The sequence below is a fragment of the Agelaius tricolor genome, unplaced genomic scaffold, assembly GCF_023055355.1.
Source record: "Agelaius tricolor isolate 1412-34295 unplaced genomic scaffold, bAgeTri1.0.p SCAF_1, whole genome shotgun sequence".
NCBI classification, from domain to species: domain Eukaryota; kingdom Metazoa; phylum Chordata; class Aves; order Passeriformes; family Icteridae; genus Agelaius; species Agelaius tricolor.
The window spans coordinates 61,400,643-61,423,938 of NW_027269261.1; the positions used below are offsets into that span (position 1 = coordinate 61,400,643).

The window sequence follows — 23,296 nt, forward strand, 5'->3', positions numbered from 1 at the left end:
GGCAATTTTAATCTTTCTCTGGAATCTGACAATCTATTAATCTCTTGTATGGCAAAAGGGAGTAACAGGGAGCTGGGATCATTCCCAGATGCTCTGCTGAATCTTCAAAGGCAGAAACTTTACTGACAGTACTTGGTGCATCCACTCACTGATCTATGAAAACAAATTAGTCAGGTTTTTCTGTTTCCTTTTAGCTTATTTGCTGAAGTAGCTGTTGTTTCAGCCTACTGAGTGTATTTCCTCTAGCAGAGGACAGCAGATGGTTGATTTTTTTCCACTTGAAAGTTCAAGAAATGTAATAACGTGCATTGTTTCATTGTTTCTGCTGTGTCCCACACATTCCTGGAAGGTCACGCAAGAAAGAAATAATTCAACAGAGCTAAGAACATAAAGGCCTCTCTTTTTCTTTTTTCCCGTTCCACTTTTTTTATATAGGAACTCCAGTAATTGTTTTGAAGGCAAAGACATATTTATGTGAAAGACCATTGCTGATGCAGCACTGAGCAGGGCAGTGGCAATTTCCTGCCTCTGAGGCTGGGCATGGCTTAACTCATGGAGCTCTAGGCTCAGTTGTTCACATTTCCCTCGTGTCTTCAAGTCTGCCCTCAAAAAAACACCCCAAAACCAACTCCAAAACCTTTGCAAGCATGTTTGGGTTAAAAAAGAATTGAACATGTTGAACTGCCTCTAGAGGCTGGGAAATGTGCCTGGGTAGTGTAGTGGGCCAACAATTGGCTGTTGTGTGTTGTGAGACATCCATAACAATAACATTGTCTTGGGGCTTCCTTTGTTTATATTTTTTAGACTTTTTGAAATACAAAACTGTGTTTGAAGTATTATGGCCTGCTTTTCTTGAGCTGCTCAAACTACCCTGAAATATTATTGGCATGAGAATAGGTAAATACATGAGGCATAAAAAATAACACAGAAACACATGAATATTTTACAGTGTGCTTGTTAAAAGCACAACCATGTAGAAGTTGAAGACAGTACATGTCCAATAATTAGGCTTTTTCAGAGACAAATGCATGCTTTACTAATTCTTAGCACTTTGAACACTGAGCAGCCATTAACTGTTCCTTAACATTAAAGGCCAGTTGCAACTAAAACTAGAATACTTGCTGAAGGCAATTACTACAAGACTTCACAGGAGTTAGATGTTTTTTTCTTCAGGTGTACCTGATTGATGTAGACTCCCCGTTAAAGTGCCAATATACATATTTATTACCATCCCTTTAATGCATTTTCCCAGTGTAAAGGTTTTGTTGTTTTTTTTTTTTTTTCTCCCATGGCAGTTTAAAGAAAAATTGTATGCCAAAAAGGCCTTTTGTAAAATACAAAGCACTCCTGGCAGGAGTGCTCACTGGCAAGCACAAATTTTGCAGCTAGCCTATGCACAAATTTTGCAGCTGCCTTTTTTCAGTAACATCAAAATTTCTGAAAATGTGTATTCAAGGCTCTTTGTGGGAAAATAATTTTAAAAACCTTTTTCCCTTTTTCATTTAACTGCATGGTTGTGCTACCTTACTGCCAGGGGTTTTTATGTTGTTTTTTATTTTGCATAGGTAGGTTTTTATGTTCCTACAGCAGCTGCTCTGAAGGTCCAATCACAACCTTTGCAATACTACAGTTTAACAACTTGAAACAATCCATAGAAAACATAACCCACACTTCAGTGAAGATTTCACAGCCCTCTAAAACATACAAAGCATGAGGAAAATCACTAGGATTTGGCATTTTAGTGAGAATCTAGGAAGCAACTTTCTTCTCTCCATCTATAGTTAAACTGCTATCCACATAGCATTATAAATTTTATTTAAGGAAGATTTGGGGTGGCTTCTGCATTCAGTATTTCTTACAAACTGACAACATCAGGCAGAAGCAGCAGAGTTGAACTTTGGAACCTGCTTTTATGGCAAGAATTTCATTAATAGATAAGAGCAGAGATCAGTAGTAGGTGTTGTACTAATAATCTCTGGAATGTTCTTGCTTCACCCCTTTTCTGCTCCAAGTGTCAAGATTTCATCTTCCTTCAGAAAACTGGTTTGTGATTTTTTGCTATGTGTAACTTCAGTATCATGTGGGAGAGAGCAGCAATGTCAAACTTTATTTAAAGATCATTTAAAACTGTATTTCAGGGTAAGTAATAGAACCCAGTTCTACTCCCTTGATTAGAGACTCTATGTCCCAACACCAAAAAATGCAACCTCTGTATAAATTCAATGCTGTTCAAGTGATATAGCAGGGATTTTAGGTGCAGCATATTTTCATCAATAATCCCAAATAAATTAAGCACCAACATTTTCCTTCTTGCACTTGGTTCCACAGCTATAGCATGACAGCAGCCATATAGACCACATTTAATTTCTCAGTGAAACTTCATGGGAAATACTATGATCAGAAAGATTTAATAAAAGCTCTTGGGTGTGACCAAAGCATAATTTTTTGAAGCAAGTTAATATGCTAATGAAGGATAAGGTTGTGCATGCCCACAAGTGCATTGTATTTAGACTTGTAAAGGAATACAAGTTTAGAGATCTACTTCACCAAAAGCATTTAGTGATCATTTCAGAGAATTGGACTTGGTGATCCTTATGCTTCCCTTCCAGCTTGAGATATTTTGTGATCCTGTGTTCCATAGAAAAAGAACAACCTGCATAATATATAGTTTCACTCATCACAAGAAAGATGAAACATTTCCATTTCAAGCTATAAGGAAAGAGATAGATAAAAATTACTGTGTTGCTCTCTTAATGAAGATGGGGGGAAGTGAATAGTTCATGCATTCCTGGGAGATACATTGAAAGAGCCACTGGAATATACCACAAACACTACTCGAATACTTGCACAAAGACATTTTATTATTAATGCAATGTAGATATAGATTTTATTTTTTTTTTTGTAATCTGAGGTGCTTATATAAACAGACCCATACTGGCTGAGTGACCATCAGTCTGCAGGGCATGACAGTGGCTGGACACCCTTCAGCTCCAAAGCTTTGCTAAAGTTAATCTCTTGAGGTTTTGCAGTACCCTTGGTGAGCTTTAGAAATCGAATACATCCTTTAAAACGGCTATTAGTCGTCAGCCCAAACTGGGTCACACCATCTGAAGGAGGGAAAAAAATTAGAAAGGGATTATGTTAGAGTTGATACTTAATTTTGTTCTTTGAGTGTCTTTCTTGCATGAGAAGAGATGCCCCCAGCAATATATGAATGTTTTATTTCCTGCATATATTCATTATTAAAAAATTACAAACATTATGAGCAAATGTGATGAATGCTTATGTTAGATAGCAATCCAGACTTCTTTTCTTTTTCTATCCTACTATGAAAGTGGCAGGATCTGAACACATATAAACTGCCATAGTAACCCATGTATGCAGCTTGCCACCTATGAATGGTGTACAATACATATATGATACTCTGCAGATATTCAACTTCTCAAGCTGTTTATCCACAGAATAATAGAGGGGAAAAATATGCCAAAATGGATGCAATTGTCAGTCCTAATATCACAAAGAAGCCAGTTCCTCAGGATGGATTTCAGATGTCATTTATAGACTGGTTTTGATAGTTTTCAAGTATTCTTTTTTTCCCTTGTTGATAGTAAAACCAGGAGTTGGAGTGTATCTTTTCCACTAATGAAGGGGGGGATGGAAGTGAGGGTGGTTTGATTGGGAAGCTGGAAATATTTCTCTCAACTGTTTGAAATTCGTGGCTCAACTTGTTTCTCAGTGTTCTTCCAAGTGAGTTGAGGAAGTAACTTTACACTTGTAGAGACTGTCTGGCCACAGCATTATTTTGTTTCACAGAGGATAAGATGACTGAATCCATCTGTCTCTCCTTGCATGGGGAAGAGTGATACCAGCAGATGAATGCTAGCTTTTCTGGGTACCCAGGAATCTGTATTCTTGTCCACACTATGGTGGTGAAGATTTTCACTACATAGAAAATTCTCCATCAGTTAATTCTAGCTGATTTACAACTGTTTTGCTCTATTTATGCAGCTTCAAGGGGACTGGATAATACAAATACTAATTTTACAAAATCCCATGGTATTGTGCTTCAAATTTGTGATGTGGCTGTCTAGGTATTGGGAATGTTAAAACAAATCTTGGATGAGCCAGACTAAGCAGCAAAAGAAAAGTGAAGTGTTTACACATGCAGTAGGTTTATTAAATAATTTCATAACTTGGCTGAACTCACGAATATCCCCTCAACATGAGGTAAATGTAGGTTTGTTTTGTACAGATAGCAGTGTCACTGTGATTTGTGTCTCTCCTCTGGACATGCAGTCCAGAGCGAGATAGTAACTCCATCTGCACTTTTTCTTCAGTGCTGGCTCCTATGCTAGGATCTTGTTTTGTTATAAAAAGGCTGCCACAAAGCTGTTTTCCCTCTGGCACAGTGTTGTTGGTCTTTATTGATAGTCATTGTGACTAAAGTTCAATTCTCATATGTCAGTACCAAGGAAAATTTTTCAAATATTCCAAAGCTTGAGAGAGAAGGCTTTTTAGATGCACTGTATCACACATTAGAATGGGTGAAAAAACAACTTCCAGAAAATAATTTAGGAATTAACTAACTCAGAGGTGTCTTGCCATTGACCTCAGTATGACCTCAGTACACACTGGAACAGACACATACTGCAACTATACTTTGCTTTTTTGTTTTGGTTTGCAAGCTAGAGGGAATATTTATTACAAATGCAACAAAACTGGTACTTTGCAAACATATTAACTGTAATTTCAGAAAGTAAACTGCTGTTAGAGAATTTATTCACTGCCTATGAAGAGATGAATACTAGCATTCATTATCAGCTTAGTGGAAGATGAAGCCAGCTACAGACCTCAGCCCAATTCTCGATACTGTTCAATTACCTCTGCATAAAACAAGTTCTCTTGAGGGCTTCCAGAATACTGATTAGCAAATGTAGATTATGGAGTTTTTTCCTTTAAAACCCAGTAGACCACAAGCAAAGGCATTAATTAGAGATGGTCTTCTTACCTCTCTGTGCATGCTCTTGTTCTTAGTTCTTTAGGTCTTACAGGCTGATTTACACATACACTACCCTGCCCCCTCAAGGGCATATACACATTCTTTGGTTAAAATTTGCTGTTTCTAAGTTAAATTTAAATATGCCAAATGCTGTTACTACTGCAACATAATATTATGCTATTGCTAAACAGAAAGTTTTTAGAGGGAGGCTGTGTGTGTGTGAGCAGCAGAAGGCAGAAAATCTGCCTGATCCCCTGTGACAGGGCCTACATTTGAAATGAGGCAGGGGTATCTGCGAGAGTCTCTTGTTGCAGAACTTCTTGTTCTGGAATGCAGCTGAATGCAGAAATGAGCATCCATGCCAACTGATACAAACTCAACCTGTTTTATCAATCATCTTTTGCATACTAGTCCTACTTACATTTAAGCCATTACCAAGGCAGCATTATTGGAGCCTAAGTAAAGCACAATTTGTGTGTTGCATGCTCACCAGGATAGCCCCCAACAAAGAGAGGGTCGTTTGTGTCTGCCGAGGTCGAGGCCCTGTTTGGGCTGTCAGTCTCCACCTGTCTGCCATCCACAGTCAGCTCCAAGCGGTGTTTGATCTTGTTTGCAAGGACCTTGTGCCACTGCCCATCACACAAACTGCCTGGTGCATCAGGCTCATAGACAGCAGAGAATCGGCCTGCCCCATTGTCAACGTGAAACATCACCTGGAAAGCACGGCATGGGCATCAGCAAATTTTCAAAACAGTTCAGTTGTTTCTGTTAGTTTGTTTGGTTTTTTTTAAGTCAACATGGTTTGACTGTACACACCAAAGACTATGTGGATTGCTGTCCCTCTGGGATCTGGGTTCTATCACTGAGTTAACAAAGTGGAAATATGCAAAATTGCTGTCTAAGTTGTCATTTTCTCTTTTTTTTTTTGTCTTAGTTTTAGGGTGTTTTACACCCCTCTAAAATCTTTATAGCGACAGAATAATGACTGATTTTCCAGACTGTGAATCAAAAGATATCCAAGAGAAACCAGCATTATTAATGACAAAGCTTTTCCTCAAAACTTCTTATGTAGTCACTAATTGAAGACCTGATTGTAGTTTTAGGAGACTCAAGTATTACAGAATCTTTTAAACTATCTTTTAAAAGTGTAAAATCCTCTAGATGTATGGAAAGCTGCAAGTGTGGCTCTCCTTTGAGAGCCCTGTTATTGTTTGAGACATCTTGAGATTGGGATAGTGACCTTGCATTTAAACTACCAATGCTATCTAAGCATTATTTGAAGAAAAAAAATGGCTTTGCTACTCACTTTTCCACCTACTAATTCAATGCCAAGCCCATCCATTTTCTGGCTGCTGACTCCTAGGAGAACACCGTTCATTCGTGTTGTACGGAATTCAAATTCCACGAGCAGATCTGTTCCCACTCTGTATGCACCAACTTGGAGAGAAAAGGGGAAGCACAATAAAAGGAATATAAGCATCTAATACATCATTCCTAATAATCATCACACAAATTTTGCTGAGTGTAAGGCAAAGTAACTAACTTGGCATTGTTAATGCACTCCATTTCATGTGAAACCTGTAAATAACTTTTACGGAATTGTGCTTGGTGCAAGACCTTCCTAGGAAGTCACATCGTTTCTCCTCAGGCAGGATAACTAAAAATGATCAGCAAGAGTTTCAAGTACTGGTCTCACTTTGACTGCAGCCAACAGGAGTTAGATAACAATGGGAGTTTTTGAAAGCAGAACCTCCCCTTTCTCTGGGGGAGGTTCTGAATTGTTGAGGCACCAGAATTGTTGTTCATTACCTGTTTTGGCAAAGCCTGTTCCATCAAAGTACGTTCCTTTCTGTGCAGTGACAAAGCATTTTCCAACATTGAAAATGGAAGTTGGATTATTCAGGTCAACAGGTGATTCTGTCATTTTAAAATTCCTGATGCAGCCATCAATGCTATGGAGGACCTGCAGTCAATATTTCAAACAAAATGTAAAACTATGAGAAGCAAGCCTAAAGCATGCAATCAATGAGTGCACTTTCTCTGCTTCTCTGCTGGATTTATGGAGCTGAATAAAACTTGAATTTTACATGGCTAATCCTTAATATCTTATTGTAATTGGAATCTATTCCTAATCATACTGAAGATGAATTACATTACTTTTCAGGGATGTGATCTGAGTCACATCTATTCGACTTACTGGAAAGGACACATAATGAAACATAGCAAATTACATCAGCAATGCAGGAGTTTAATGGCCTATACTTTGCCTTTTTAATTGACTAGGTAACATCACTCCTAAAATGAACAAAGCCCCTGTGTGAAGGCTGACATAACTGACTGCACATAGTCTGATGACTGCAGCGATGAGGGCCACTCAGCTGGCCAGAGAGGCAGGTGGAGGCAGGGAATGTGCTCATGTCCATGGAGGCTCCTGTGCAGGGTAGCAAACTGCAGCTCCAGCTTGGCTCCTGTGCTGGGCACACTTAGAACAGTGGTTTGAGTACCCAGTACGAATCTGCCTGGGGCAGGGGTTTTTCTGGGTGTCAGCAGAGCATCCCAGTGGGACCTCTGAAAGCCACTGGCATCTCCTCCAGAACTCGCCCTCACTTCTCTCCAAGGTCAGCATAAGCTGCATTTTGGTTCTCAGATTCAGACAGAGGCTTTGATCTTTGACTTAAAGAGTTAGGAAAATCTATCCTTGATACCAGTGAGACAGAGGAAAATGATACATCATGTACTTGGAGGAAGAAAAAGAGGATATATTCATAAGCAGTGCAGTAGAAAGGAGGAAAATAAACATCAGTGTATAAAATTCAGCCTAGAAATACATACAAATACAAAAAGGACAAAGGCACACCTGCAGAGAGAAGGCCTGACTCTGCCCTCTACCCCCTCTAACAACATTCTGACCTGTAATTCGAAAGAATTTCCAAGAATTTATTTTCTTGTAAATCAAAGCTGTATGTACTGTGAAATTATACAGGTTATTACAGCTAAATACACCTGTACAATATTTTCATGAGAACTTGAGCAATACCAGTGAATAAATGCAGTTCTGAGCTGAACAATGCTTTCTGTCAGATTTTTCATAAGTAGTCCTTTTTGTAATTTCTAAGTAAGTCATCTCCAGATCAAAAAATCTTGCTATCAAAAAAGAGAAATGCCAGAAAACAAAACAAACCTTCACTGCAAGTATAAATCACAGAAATGCAAAATTTGTTGATGATTTCATAACATTCTCTAACTTTACAATTTTCTCTTCCCTATGGAAAAGCAAATATGGTTATACTTTAGCATGGGAACAGTAATAGGACCTCTTTTTCTGAAAGCAGAGTTTTGAGTGCTCAAAATGTGACATCTGCTGAAGCTCAACAGGTGGGTATTAGTCTTCTACACTGAAAAGGAAGCCAACCCACCATGGTTACATAATAGACTACTGTGTAAAAGGACTAATGTGTGTACAGAAGAAAGCCCTGACTAAGGTAACACATCCTTTCAAATTGGTTTGCTTCAGAGCCTCTACATGAAGCTGCAACCCAACAGTCTTATGCATAGCAGTGTATTTTACTGAGCATGACTGGAAGGCAAGCATCGTTTTTTACACATTTGAAGTCACAGCTTCATTTAAATCCCAAAGCACTAGGATTTAAATGAAGCTATGACTTCAAATAAAATAAGACTGTCAGGACCTAACATGACTGTTTTTGCAAGACTGAACCATTTATCTGCAAAGGTTCCCTCCATTACCTCTGGCAAATAGCAATAGGTAAGGACACAGTATGATCCTTCTCCTTAGATTAGTATGTGTAAATTGCAGATATATTTCAAAGAGCATAAATTGATACTACTAGGAATTATATGTTGTGGGTAAAGAATTGCCTTTGGTTTTCAGTGCCTCAGATCTGGCTTGGTAAATCCTAATGATTTAGATTTGCCTCAATTTGGGCTCTTTGCACAATCAATTATTTACTAAAAACCATGATCTTACAGGTCAGTTTTCTTTATGGAATACAACTCTAATATGTAGAGTAGTTACTCATCCCCTTCATTCCCTATGCATGAGTCAATACATGGACTTAAGAAGGATCTAGGAATTCCTTTTCTGTATTTATTTTGTCCACTGAAAGAAAGGAACTCTTGCCTGTCCATAATGGTATTGGACATTGGAAAATGGTATTTTCCATTCCCTAAACATCTTGGTATAATGGTATTTACTCATGTGCAGCTTCTTTGGGAGACTGTTTTGTTTCCTTACCAGTTTTGTGCTTTGCCTGTTCTTCATGGATTCTCTGTACCTACCAAGGATGAACCCAGACATAGTTCGTACTGACATTCCATTTTTTGTGTGTCTGAATTGTGCCATGCTAGATGCCGAATTTGTTCTTTACAGTAATTAAATTCATTCAGGTTCTGGCTTCTGCTTTGAAAGAACCATCTTCACAGAGAGCAAAAGAAAGCATGGAAGAGGTTTTTCTCCCATTCTGATACTGGTGTATCTTGGGAGGTTGGAAGGGCATCAGAGAGATGACTGGCATGGAGTCATGCAGACAGATGCAGTAAATGGTCTGGGTGGCAGAATACAGTGCTCCTAGTTAACACTAAAAAATTTAGGACAAAATTATATTTATTTCTCTGGGCTCTCTGTCATCTTCCAAGTTAGCATGGAAGCTGGGCATTTGAACTAAAACAGCGATAAATTTATATACGCACATTTCATTTGGAAACAGAAAGAGGACAACAGAATTTGCATGGCCTTCCTTCAAAACACACTCTCTCCTCTTTTAGTAATAGCAACACAAAAGTGATTATTAGAGTAAGCAGCAGTATACTGGGTACTTTCTCCAGGGTAATTTTGGCTTCTGCTGTTCCTTGTAGGAGATCCTTTCACTGTTTCTTAGCATTTGCTGCTAGATTAATTACAGCCAAGAGAAAGGGCAAGTGGTACGCAGGAACCTATACACTAGCTATGCAGTGATCCAAGCAGATACAAGTGTATGGAGCTTTCTTTTTCTTTCTTTACTGCTTTTCCAAAACAGTAAATAACTCTGCTATTTCATTTTTTTTTTTTTTTGTTTCTGCATTAATTGGATTCTGAGTCAGATCATTCCACTGACAGAATGTTGTTCACCTCCACTAAGGCCCATTTACTCCATATCCTTGAGCAGTCTGAGGGAAAAGCAAGACAGAAGAAATCTGGGAAGACATTTGCACCAATCAGGACATACTTAAAGCATGTGAGATAACTTAAACAAATTTGCTTACCGGACCAATTCTCCTGGTTGTGTAGTTAATGGGCAATCCCCCCACATAGAGCATTCCTACAACATCCAGTATATCGGCCTTCTTGGGGCTCACGGTCCCGTTAGAAACACCATCTACTATGAGGTTTCCTTCTTGCTTCACTCGACTTACTTTTATCTAGAAAGACACAAAAATGTGGTACAATTACAGATATCACAACCAATTACAATTCCTGTAATTATAGGAATTACAACCAAGCACTTTCAGATTGTAACTACTGTTACCGTCCAAAATATATAACAATACACAAGAAAGTAGTAAGAGTGGTTACAGAAGTACCACAGCAGCAGCTATGGATAATATTTATAGAACAAAGTTCCTGAGCAAGGTTTTGTGCCAACATCTGACTGTGTTTTACTTGCATCTGGGTCAGGAGGCATCATGAAAATGATTTACTATAATTACTGAATAGACTTGAGATGCCTTTAAAATGCTTCATTGATATGTTATGACAGGCATGGCACAGTATTTTTTTTCCTGGAAGCAGACAGCAATTTTAAGTACTGAGAATAGATAAGTACTTCAGAATAAATGCTGAATGTTATGGCACTGGTTGCAAATCTTTATAGCAGCACATGTTTGCAGAAAATACTGAGTTTATGATTCCACTAGCTTGGACATGCCTCAGATCATAGTTCATGCTAAAGTAAATACAATACCAACTATGTTCTGTTGGTATTATGGCTTCTATTCAGTCAAATGGACTGTGAATTGCATGGAGGGAGTGCAGTTGCTCAAGAGCTGAGAAAATTCTAGGCCAATGTTTTTCTAAAAGTTTATATTGAAATTTCTACAACTCAGTATAATAATGGTTCTGCATAAAAAAAGAATACATGCAAAATGCATCATGAATGTTAGCAGATTCCTAAACAATGTAGTAGTTGTCTCACCAGAATAGTAAAGAGAGACAAACATCATTTTTTGGCTCTTCTTTAAACATGGCTGCTTCTGCTCCAGTGTGGCAGCATATCTGTCATGCAGTGGGAATGACTGAATACTGACAAGGATGGCCTGTAGGTGAGGGCCTGAACTTGGTGTTTACAGGCAACTGTAAATTTGAGATGGACAACTACACCTTGGGCAGAAGGAGGATTAGGTGGGTGAGACCGGAACTGGGAACAGACATTCCCTCAGAGGACCTAAACAGAGAGCAGGGTAGCAGCAGCACCAAGTGGCTTCTGTAGGACTGATGGAAATGTTTTTAACCTAAATCATTCCAAATGGACAAAAGGTTTATTTTAAGGAGAAGCCCATGCTTCATCAGACACAAAGACTGTGGCCTTTTCCTAAAAGCATTGCCTTTCCTCCTTCTCAATTTTTTTTTTTTCTTTTTGGGAACTGTGACTTTGTTTCCACTCTCTGCTACAGAAACAGGATCTACAAAAAGGAGCCCTCTCTGGTGGAGTGTCAAGCTGTATGCCCAAAGAACACAATCTTCCATTAAGAAATATATGCTCCACTTAGTTCTCTTAGAATAAAGAGAAAATGGCTAAAGAAGCAAAAGCATCTCTTCTGTATCTACAGAGGGAGTAGCAGAATGGGGCCTTGGTCTGTTGCCAGTGCTTCCAGGCATTATATGAAAGAGATAAATGATTACTACAACTTCATTTTTTCCCTTTATGAAATACCTTGGTTTAGGAGGAATTGCTATTAACAAAAAGTTCATGACTAAAAACCCTGTGAAAATAAAATTCCTGGAGAACAGAGTGGAAATGAGGCAATTAAAGTGTAAGAGAAAATGTAATGAGATTTTTTTGTCATTTGGGGATGAGATGTGGAGGCTGAATTTCTAAATATCTGTACAAAATCCAATGTAACTTATAGCATATAAATTCAACCCACAGTTACATGTATACTTTGTTTCTCTGTCTTGAATGGTGCCTTCCAGCATGTCACCTAATGAATATACTGTGTGTCTGTTGTCCTTGGCCAAGTAAATATTACATTTCATAGCTGTGATATCATTCCTTCTCTTAGCATCCAAGTGCCACAGGCATTGCATATAATGCTCCCTCATAAAGTCACAGAAGGTGCTGCCAAATAAATTCATGAATATCATATTTATTCCCTACTGAATTAATAATCCAGGGAAGGTTTACTTACATGTTACTTCTTTTTTTTTTTCTTTTTGTTCTCAGCAATCTGCCTTAACAATGACATTATTAATGTAGAATAAACTGGTTTTAATGATGTTTTCCATCATCATGAGCTGATACTCACATGAGCCCTATTAAGCAAGAAGGAACATTTTCTGTAGTTCCTTACTACATGGCACATATTTTAAATATGTTCAGAAATATGTGTTTCCTGAAGGATAAATTTCTCTGTACCAGTGCATCTGACAACATTTTTTGCTAGATTATTTTCTTTTTTCCCCAGACAATACTAGTTGTAAAGTTTGGCTTGTGTTGACTGCATTTTGCAAATATCTCAAGGCAAAACAAAGTTCACTCTTACCATTGCAAAGAATAATTTAGAATTAGACACTATTATACCTGGTGCCATTGGCCATCATTTATTTTGTTGGAAATCATTGTGCTGGTGTTTCCACTCCCCAGATCATAACTGAAGTAAGGCAGACCATTCTTTATCTGAACTGTAGCAAAATCAGCATGGTTGATGCGGGCCATATAAAATAGCAAGCCAGAATCAGCTGTTGTTCGGACTTCAAATTCAATTGTGAGCCTAGAAATCAAACAAACAGGAAACAGTAAAAATGGAAAAGATATCTGGAGTCAGGCTCTAAGCAAATTCATCTGCTTCACCTTTTTGTGTTTTTTCTAAAAAAATTTTATACCGCTAGTGGCCAATTTTACTTGTCCATTAGAATTCAAGGAAAATAATCTGGTTTTATGCAAATTACATTTCACACCTATCTGATCCCTGACATTTGAGCATTCATTAGCTCCTTTGCTATGGAGATACAAAACTACAATCTTGGCATAGAATTTCAAGATGCAATTCTCAGCTGCAGCTGTAGAAGCTAAAAAATCCCAGCACTTGTAAAATTCCAGCAGCGTTATCCATCATCCACACACATAATGCTCACAAAGAGGAGAGAGCTGCAGTGACAGCTGGCAAATGTTGAGTTTCTAATGAGTTGTATTGCCTGAAGACAGGTTGCAAAACTTTTAAAGATGCAGACAGAAGAGTTTACAATGAGGATATAAAACACTTATTCTGATCTCTCCCAAGAGAAAATGAGGCTGTGTCTGAGCAAACCCAATGACCCCTTGGACAGAATGGTATTGTTGAGAACCTCCTCAACAGCAAAGAACCTGTGAAGAAATTATTTAGATTTTTTAATGCTAAAGTTGCACTGGCAACACATCACTAACTTTGCTCAAGGTCAGCTGCAAAGTCAGAACCTGAAAGCAGCTGATAATATAAATGAAAAATCATTGCATGAAAATGATCAGTCCAGGATCATTCCTAGTTTTCTAAAATTAGCATATGTGGTACAACATCTTTATAGGGATAAATAAGCATGGGGCTAATGGATTTGGAAAATATAAGCAGCAAAATTGCTTAGTGATGTGTCATGGCACATTTGTTAATGACCATGTGCCTGCAGAACAAAAAGAAAACAACAACGAACAAATTCTATCTTCACAAATCAATTGAAAAAAGTTGCATTTTTATAAACAGTTCATGGAATTCCTTTGCATGTCAACAGCTATATGTATATAGTGTTGTCCTTCGGGGTAGTGATATAATTTTTCCTTTTTACTGTGCAAGACTGATCTTAACTATTGGAGGAAAGGAAAAAAAAATTCCTTATTAAAAGAAATTATGCAGTTACTGAAGAAAAAACTTTCCTCTGAAAAAGCCATTGAAGTCAGTTACATAACCTGATTCCATTACTCTGGTTTTTAGGAAATCAGTCTGGGATTTGTGTGTGCCAAACCTTTACAAGCAAAGAGGTAAATTGTTTCCATTTGTGAGAGCTACTTAGGTGGGCATTTCATTGCCTAGATTTTATACCTTAATGCTTTTTTAGGTATGCTTAATGAAATGAATTAATCTTGGCATGTGATCTTTTCAGATTATGTCCATAGTTTTGGGAGATACCTTTGAGAGAATTGGGAGGGGCATTTTATTTTGACACTATTCCATCAAAACTCATTGCTGAAACAAACAACATACCTGTTTTTCACTTTGGTGTCATCAAATGCAACTGCAATGTGGCTGTTCCTTGAAAGACCAAACTGCTTGCCACCTTGTAAAATAGCTGGTTCTGTGTCAGCAGCACAGGAATCCTGCAAAATACACAACAATCATGCAAACTTCATATTTTGTGTCTGTCTCAGCTGTGCATGTGCTGGGAGTCTCCCAGCTGCTCAGGACTGAGACTATTGTACCTAGTCAAGAGACTGGCCCTGCAATATTCCAGTGGCTGATGTCTCATCACACCAGCTAAAGTTATAAACCAGTCTGACAGGAACTTGGTATAAAAGCAGAGCTCATTAAGATAGCTGTAAAAGCAAATAAAAGTAATATATGAACATTGCTGCTTTCATGCTTTCACCAGTGGACATTTACAAGAATCTTAAGTGATTTTCAGGCAGTTCAGTGTAGTCTCAGCTCACATAACTGAGTTTTACACAGTAGGATGCTCTCTTACAGAAATGAAACAAGATTTAAGTTTTAAAGGGATGCCTTGTTGTCAACTTGAAATCCAGTCACCTTAAAAATAATGAATTAAAAGTAGTTTCAGATCCTGCAGCTGTCAATGAGTCCTTCATTTTACGTCTTTATATTGTTTTACAACTGTATTCTTTGCTTAATGTGCTGTTGTTTCTCCTGGTGCTGTTGGAAGGCCCCCACAAACAACCAGGGAATCTGAATAACTGATGGATAGATGTAACAGCTGTTGAAATCCCCCAGCTGTCCAATGTAGAGACATTACCCAGCTTGTAAAGAAACAAACCCCTCCCTGTCGTTCTACTTCTATTAATCTTCAAGTGGTGCAACAATGCAAAGTAAAATATCTTCTGCCCACTATAATTTTCTCGTTTTAATTTCACCAGGTCTTTTAATCTCTGGTCCTAAAGCTCTTGTATAGGAGTGCCTGGGGCAATGTGAGACCATGGCAATTACCAGCATCGACTCATGTCTGGCTTTTGCCTCCCACTGAGAGTATTGTGAGGAAACTACTCATAGGATCTAACTCAACAAAATATCGGACAATACCGCTGGGAAAGAAACAAACTTTGATAGCTGCAAGCTCTGTTTTTAAGCACTGTGGCTGCTATCATTTTGGATTGGTGACAGTCTCTTATTTGAGCCCTGACTCAGCGGGGGCCTGCAAAGCACGAGGTGCAGTGGCTTGCTGACAGAGTTCTTTCTCTGAAATAGTTTGAAAATATCATGAGTGACTTAAGCCCAGAGATTTAAACTGCAAAGAGGAAATTTATTTCCCTCTCTCACTCAGTTTTTCAGTAATATTTTTTGCTTTCACACATCACAACAGTATAGAACACCTCTAAAATATAGTTTTGCATAATAAATGCTCTGGTTTGACTATGACAGAGTAGAACACCATGTATTATGACAAGAACAATTGATACATCAATATGCAATGGAGGGAAAAAACAGGGAAAATTCACCAGGACCAAGCAGGGTTATGAATGTATAATACCAATCTTCCAGTGATCATCAAAAAGAAAAAAACAAATCATATTCCCATAATTCAGGGTAAAATTTTGAATTATTTTAAGCTATACAGGCTTATCTAGAAGTCTAACAATTAAGCTAATGACAATACCATGCATATAATACCTTCAATTACATTGAGCTTGCTAAAATTTAAAGATAGGGAATAACAACTGGTACTGGAAAGAATTGGAAAACACATACACACACCTTTCTCTGGCACACTTTTACATGGTAAAAGGATATATTCTGACAGTAAATTTAATCCTAGGCTGGTATATGTTAGTAAAGGGTCTGACTCTAATAGAAGCTGCTCCTCAGCACCAGTAAACACTGCAGTTTTTCTTCACTCCAGCAGGGTGACTGTAAGAAAGGGTAAGGAGTGTGGGAGAGTATCCAACACACCATGGTGGCTGGAATCACAGCATACAGTGATTGTTTGCTAATAACTACTTATAATAGTAAGCATTCATCATGAAAAGTCAGCAAAAGGAAAAACATAAGCACTAGGGCATGCTTAAAAAAATCCATATTTTATTCACAAGCCTGTGTCTGCTTTTGTTTTATCTAAGGACAGCCAGGTTTACAGCTTTCACCAGACTGTGCCCTAAGCACGGGTCACCAGCCTGTATTAGAATATCTCAGCTTTGCTTTTTGAGTAATGGCCTTAATGTGTCCTGGCTGCTTAATAATGTCCCACATTACATGAGAGACTGAACTCTTGAGCTGCACTTTACTTCAGTCTTATAAGACGTCAGGGACTTGATTGGTAGGTCAAGAAGCTCAGTGTGTACGGCAGTGGAAATGAAGAGCAGAAAAGGCCACTGGTGGACTGTCACACATTCTCCATATTCTCATTTGCTGTATTAGTAATTACAAAGAAAGCAATTAGTAGAAAAAGCACTGAAGCAGTCCCCACAGTTCACTGGATGCTGTTAATAGCAGAGGGCAGAAATGCATGGATCAGAAATGGGCAGTACCGTCATGGAGTCAAAGGCAGAAGAAAGGCTGGCGCTCTTCGTGTCAGCAGCAAGCAAGCCCTGAGGAGCAGGGAACAACGTGAGGCAGAAGCAGCAGTTACCCAGTGTTGAGGAACACTCTGGCATTCACAGAAAGCAGCAGCAGCAGCAGCAGACTGGTGGCTGGTGTATTTCCCAACTGTCCTACTTATGGATCTTGTCTTGCCTTTAGTACAGGGTAGGTTTTTCCCTCTTTCACGATGCAACTGCCCTCCCCTTTTACATGCAGATGGATGCATGTAGATAAAAATGGTCCTAAAAGTACTCAAATAGAGCATATAAGTTATTCAAGCCTCCTACATGAAAATACTTTTTCTGTTGTACATTTTCCATATGCAGTCCTTCTACACTGAGATTCTGTATAATTTACTGTAGTGAGTGCCACCTTATATGAGTGTTATCTCATTACCAGACTGTAGTTACTTTTTTGCAACAGTCCCCTTAAAAATGCTTTGAAGAACTCACTAATATGAATGTAACAGCTATCCAAAAGCTTGCCTTATTTAAAATAGTTTCAAATCTTTAGCATACTAAAACAGTTTCAGTATTCCCAAGACAGAAGGGGAGTAATGGTGTTTTATTTAGAATTCCTGTTTTAAATTATCACCGCTCTAGATACGTGATATACAAAACTCACCTAGTTGGAACGGGACTAGCTTCTGATATTAATGAGTAGATCTGTTCCTCTCCATTTTGCTATTTTAAAAGTTAGTGTTTATAATCTTAGGAAGTGTGCACTTCATGCTCTTCTGTGGTTTGTTTCTTTATTTGTTTTTAAGGACAACAGATTTGTTTCTAAGAACAACTGCATTCCTTCACAGTGAGCATTAAACAGGATAATCCTTTTTACCTTGTTGCCTGGTTCCTTATCTTTCTACAGTAGCCTTACTGTACTGCAAATTTTCTTTGAATTCCAAACAGAAAAGCTGCATGGGAGGCCTGGTGCTACAACTACTCCACCTTGTGGGAATGAGTCACAGCCGCTGCCCAGAGCATTGAGAGGCCGGTGTCTGTAACCGTGGGGCTTGGGGCACGGTGGTAACTGAGATGGAGCTTCCTACCTTGATCCCAAGGCTCCCATTTCCATGCATGTGATGTGGAGATTTCAGTAATACCTGATAAGTCTTTCTAGATAAAGCTGTGCCATATATACTGGCCAACAAAGGTGGTCATGTATCTCAAATAAAATTTAGCTTCTTGAAACCATCTCATTACTATAGAAGTGAAAATTCCAATAATGCAAACAGGTTCCTAACTGGGGAATGTGGAGTCCTTTCCCAACATTTTGAAATCTCGCTCATACTAAACTATATATAGCCTGCATAAACCTGTCGGTTGTATTCAGGTCTAACAAAATACAAATAGTTTTCCCCTCAAAAACATCTTCTGGTGTATGTATTATTCATTTTAATATTCAGATGTGTAAACATATGTTTGTGAACAGTAAAATGTTCCATCAGCTTATAAAACTACTAAACTTGTGCGACAAGGAGTTTCTTCCTTAAATTTTGTTGTATAAGATTGCTTGCCACTACCTCACTGTTTATTTCTGGTAACAACAGTTGAGCTCAATTTAGCAGTGACTGGGGTTTCATTTTGTAATTCTCCTGACTGAAGTTATAAAATAGCAGTGGAGGAATTGCCATATTGAATAGGCCTCCTGGTTTATCTTTTTCTTCATCACATCATTGACATGACTGCTATCATGTGCATCAGAGACCAGCACAAGAAATATCATAATGAAATGGATTTCCCATGGGAAGATTTCCCTTCCACCCCCCAAGCAAATATTGCTTGGCTTACACCCTGAAGTGTAAGGGTTTACAGCTAAGCATGCAAGCCAAAGATATTTCTAAAACTATATAGTTCTTTAAATTACTGTTGTGATAATCCAAGCAAATTATATCAGCCAGTTTTCCCTTATCCACAGGTTTTACTGACCTGCAACATGGTGTTCATTTACAGTATCATGTTGAATTGTCACTATTTTTGTGCAAAGTGCTTCATTATTCTTGAATAGCTTTTCAATTCTGCCTGGGAAAAGAAACTTTTCAGACTCTATCTGACTGAAGTGATTTAAACTTACAAGTGCTGACGATAGAGATGGTGTTGGAGAAGGAGAAGCAGGAGGGATTCTTGGCCCTTCTTTCTCCCCATTAGTGTCTGGTTCAGGTTGGACCAGAACTGTTGCACGAGTTGGTTTATCTTCATCCTCAGTTGGCCTAGCTTCTGGTTCTAGTGTGGGACATCGGCCAATATCCGCATTTTCAAAGGACACGGGCTGAGCAAAGTCCATGGGGCTGAGAACACACAAGAAGAGCGATGTCTGTTATTAGTTTTTCTGCCTTTATATCACCCATTTATAAAGAACAACTATATGCTGCAGTGTAATTTCACTTCACAGGACACAAAAGCCAGGACTCATCCTGCCCTGTAGAGGTAGCTACAGGTACAGAAGCAAGACACTTAAACTAGAGGTGATAGTGACCATCGGCTTTTCTTCCTACAGTCAGTGCAGAGAGACAGGCATCCTCTGTGGCAAACTTCACAGGCCTATGTAGCTTCAATGGTATTACAGAGAAGCCATTTACTCTGATGTGGAGCAATAAAATCCTAATTTAGGTGTGTCAGACATGTGAAAGAAAGATTTAGATGGAAACTTTTATAGAGGTTTTATTTTATTCACCATTACCTTTCCTTTTACTCAAATGCTCCTTCCAGATTACTTCACTTTCCACAAAGTAAATTGATTCCCATGGCGGTTCTCAGAATTTTGACTTCTCTTGGAAGTCACCCTTACCTAAAATAAAGTGTTATAGTACACCATAAATACCTATCACTGATGTACATCTTACTGCAGTGTTACTGCTGAATTTCTGTGATTTCATGGATAAACAGACAGTGTTGGCTTGTCTGTAAAACAGCTCATTAATTGCACAGCCTATGGAGCCTATACTGTAGACAAAAAAATAAAAAAAGGAATGGCATATAAAGAAAACAGATCATATTCTAGGATTTGCTGCTAGTATGATTAGTTGCAACAATAAACTTTCCAAGGCAGTTCAACCAGATCTCATTAACTGAACATTTTTTGGCATCATTGAGACTTACGTGGCATTAATGACAAGATTCCATATACAGCCCTCAAATGGTGGTATGCTTCTGAGAGGTGCAGTGTGAAACTGAGAAGATGTACCCCCTACAAAGAGTTTCCTAACAGAGATGGGCAGGTCTGATGGCAACCTCTGAGTCTGGACTTTGTCTTCATCGACTTGAACACTGAACATCCTGTGGAAAAGATTTGAAAGCAAAGAAATATATATTTTATGCTGGTTATTGCTTGTATTGAAATCACCCCCTTGCAAGCCCCGTTTACTCCTACACCAGCTGTAACAATGAGCAACTCAAACTATGTAATTGGCAGCTCACATTAAATGCATATTAACCACTAGAAGGGTTTCAGCTGCTGCTGTGCCTCCTTGGTAGCTGTTTGACAAAGCCTGGCAAAACTGTGCTGTGTAGGGGTGATAATGTCAGACTGTGGCTGCATAAGAAGAAGTGGTTTGTGGTGAGGCGATACAGACACAGTAAGGGCTGAGCTGGCTATACTGTGATGGTAGATATAATCATCTAGAGCTCAGCAGGATGGGAACAGCACGGGGTCACATTTTGTTTGGACTCCCTATTTCCTTATTATCTTCTTGCCAGGGCACAACCAGACTGCTCTGACTGCAGGATCAATGGCAGACATACAGCACACTTTTTAAAGATCTCATAGCTTCTTCTGGCGGAGGTGGCAGAGGAGGAAAACTGCTGATTGTTCACAATGTACCAATACAGGTGCTATAATTCATTCCAATGGGTACTTCACGTGGCACAAGCAAAAGACAAAGCAGTCCCATGGTTACTGTTAAGGCTGAAGAGAGAAGGTAGGAGCCTCTGCAGCACCACTGCCTGACTAATCAGTCTCTGGCAAATAAATTCCCTTTTGTCAACTGCAAAATTATATTGAACTCTGATATTCTTTCTTAACTATAGCTACAAATGCAAGCAACTTAATATTGAAAATGCTTATTGAAAAGAGACCTGTTTTCAAATACAAAATGCTTGGCTTTGTTATTTACACACATCCTAGAAAAAAATGGACAGTGACTTAAGCACCTGAATTATTTAAGTGCTGTACTATGTCTAGATTGTCCAGTTTCCTCATAGTTTTGGATGAATTAATTTGGTTTGGAAAGCTACAGAGCAAGAAATGTGATTAATTTTTCAAAGGGTTAGAGAAAGCGGTTATTAAAAGGACAATCCCTCTGATATCTACCAGTCCCTTTGGCCGTGGAAACAGAAGGAGGGAGATTTCTCTGGAAGCAGTTCAGAGAAAAAGACTAATTTAGGTTCCATGAAGTGTCCCAGAGAGGACATTTCCCTTCTCTGCCTTCAGAGGAAGTGTAGGGAAGTCAGATTGTCAAGACTCAAGTTATCCTTTTTGCTGCTGTGTTTTAGCCATGGCTAATCATCATAAGCATTTTGGGTCCAAGCTGATTTGACCCAAAATCAGCATGCAATGATGTACATTAGTCTTCAACAATATCATTTTTTATAATCATATGGACAATTATCTCTCTGTGGATTTTTCACAGAAAACATTTAAAAAAATAAAGCTTGAGATCATGATGAGCAGAGGAAGGGTTAATAATAATTTATGTCTTTTCATATTTCAGGCTACAAAAACTTCAGAGTTCAGGCATTTGTTTTGTAACAAAGCTACCTTGAAAACACAGAGGTCTCATCTGAACAAGCACCATCACTGGATGGCATTGTACAGCACTTTTGCCTTGATGTATTCTCACATGCAACCTCATAAGGTCAAGCTAACTGTACTGGCTACAGCACTGCATAAAATAATTTACTTTGTTGCTTAGAGCTTTTTATTATTATTTGCATATTTGTGTTCTGTCACAGTGACACAAAATGTATCACAAATTGCAGTCATCCATTTCCTAAAAAACTATTTTTTCCCAAAGCATTTACAGTTTGACTTTGACCTAGTCATCGAAGTAGAGGAGTCTTATTGACTGGAGACATTATTTGTGAGAGGTTTTTTAGCAATACAATAGAAATTCAGTCAGAAAATTATACAGAAAGGAAAGCAAACTACAGAGAGGACAGAAGGGCACCTGGGGACTAGACAGGAATGGCTGGTCAGGAAAGCTTCATTGTTGTGGGGGTAAGAGGGTGAAGTGGATAAGTGCCTTTTGTAACATGTTGGATGTCACATCTTCTTCCTGATTTCTTTTAACAACACAGAACATTGTGCATAGTGCACTAATGCAACAAATGTCTGTAGAGAATGTACACATTTGTTCAAATGTCCATAACAAACCCTGCTTGGAACAAGGGCTATTCCAGGCCACAAATATTATTGGCTGCCTGGGTTCTACACGCTAGAGTAGTGCTGTTTCTAATCACTTTCTGAATGGTGAAGTGTAATAAGAAGGTTTTAAAATGTCTGAAAAAGGGCAAAGAAATTCAAGTGAAATTCAGTGTAAAACAACATGGTCTGAGAAGGTCTGTGATGGCTTTTCCAATAAGAAAAGTGGGACTGTGTTTTCATTGTTTTGCCACATTTAGCTGGGCACCACTGTGTCTAGCACATGGCATCTCAAAAAGGCTACAGGCTGCTGTACTGTTGCAGTTTGAACCCTTTGAAAATGATATTTTTCTATATGTCCTGAAAAGGAGATTTACTGCACCATGGCAGAATTTCTCACCCACAGATCCTTTTATAAAATATATTTGCAAAGAATCAGAAGATTAAAGATGCCATTTCAGGCAAACACAAGTCTGGCGAAACAGGCTGGTAGCCTACAAAAGCATGTAAACCAGCTCTTCAGAACAAGAATGACTGTCAGAAACTTATTTCTAAGAATTTCTGGATAATGATGGAATGAAACTTTTTGTCTCAGAAGAAGCATTTACATGGACTGCCAAAGCCATGAACACATTTGCTTTGTTGGATTAGCTCTGCTGTGTGGCCTGTAGCACTTGCAGGTGTTTGTTACCCTCCAGCTCGCTCTATCCGGATGGAATGTGCTCTGCCGTCGTGAAACTCGCCAGCCTCGGGTCTGACGGTGATCCTGTGCGGATCCCGGATCCCAGTGGAGACGTGCACTTCCAGCCGACCTCGGTTCAGGAACACGGCATAGTAGGCCTGCAAGGTACATGTTGGAGTGAAAAGATAAGTCATATTTGGAAAGAAATGATTCCACTTAGTTTTACATTAATGTGTATGTTTTATTGTCTTACACTGGCTGCTCATGTG

General features: G+C 38.7%; 1 protein-coding gene across 2 annotated transcripts in view; it reads right to left on the reverse strand.

Moving 5' to 3' along the window:
* Positions 1 to 2,840: 2,840 nt before the first annotated feature.
* Positions 2,841 to 23,296, reverse strand: part of LAMA2 (laminin subunit alpha 2) — a 335,107-nt gene continuing 314,651 nt past the window's right edge. For both annotated transcript variants that reach the window (XM_071437013.1, XM_071437012.1), the window contains 11 exons: positions 23,037 to 23,185; positions 20,086 to 20,262; positions 19,061 to 19,274; positions 16,936 to 16,995; positions 14,447 to 14,559; positions 12,796 to 12,985; positions 10,262 to 10,417; positions 6,809 to 6,962; positions 6,306 to 6,436; positions 5,490 to 5,712; positions 2,841 to 3,107 (listed from right to left, as the gene is read on the reverse strand). In XM_071437013.1, coding sequence (XP_071293114.1) covers positions 2,950 to 3,107; positions 5,490 to 5,712; positions 6,306 to 6,436; positions 6,809 to 6,962; positions 10,262 to 10,417; positions 12,796 to 12,985; positions 14,447 to 14,559; positions 16,936 to 16,995; positions 19,061 to 19,274; positions 20,086 to 20,262; positions 23,037 to 23,185 — 1,725 coding nt within the window. In that variant the 3' untranslated portion in view covers positions 2,841 to 2,949. The remainder of the gene's footprint in view (positions 3,108 to 5,489; positions 5,713 to 6,305; positions 6,437 to 6,808; positions 6,963 to 10,261; positions 10,418 to 12,795; positions 12,986 to 14,446; positions 14,560 to 16,935; positions 16,996 to 19,060; positions 19,275 to 20,085; positions 20,263 to 23,036; positions 23,186 to 23,296) is intronic.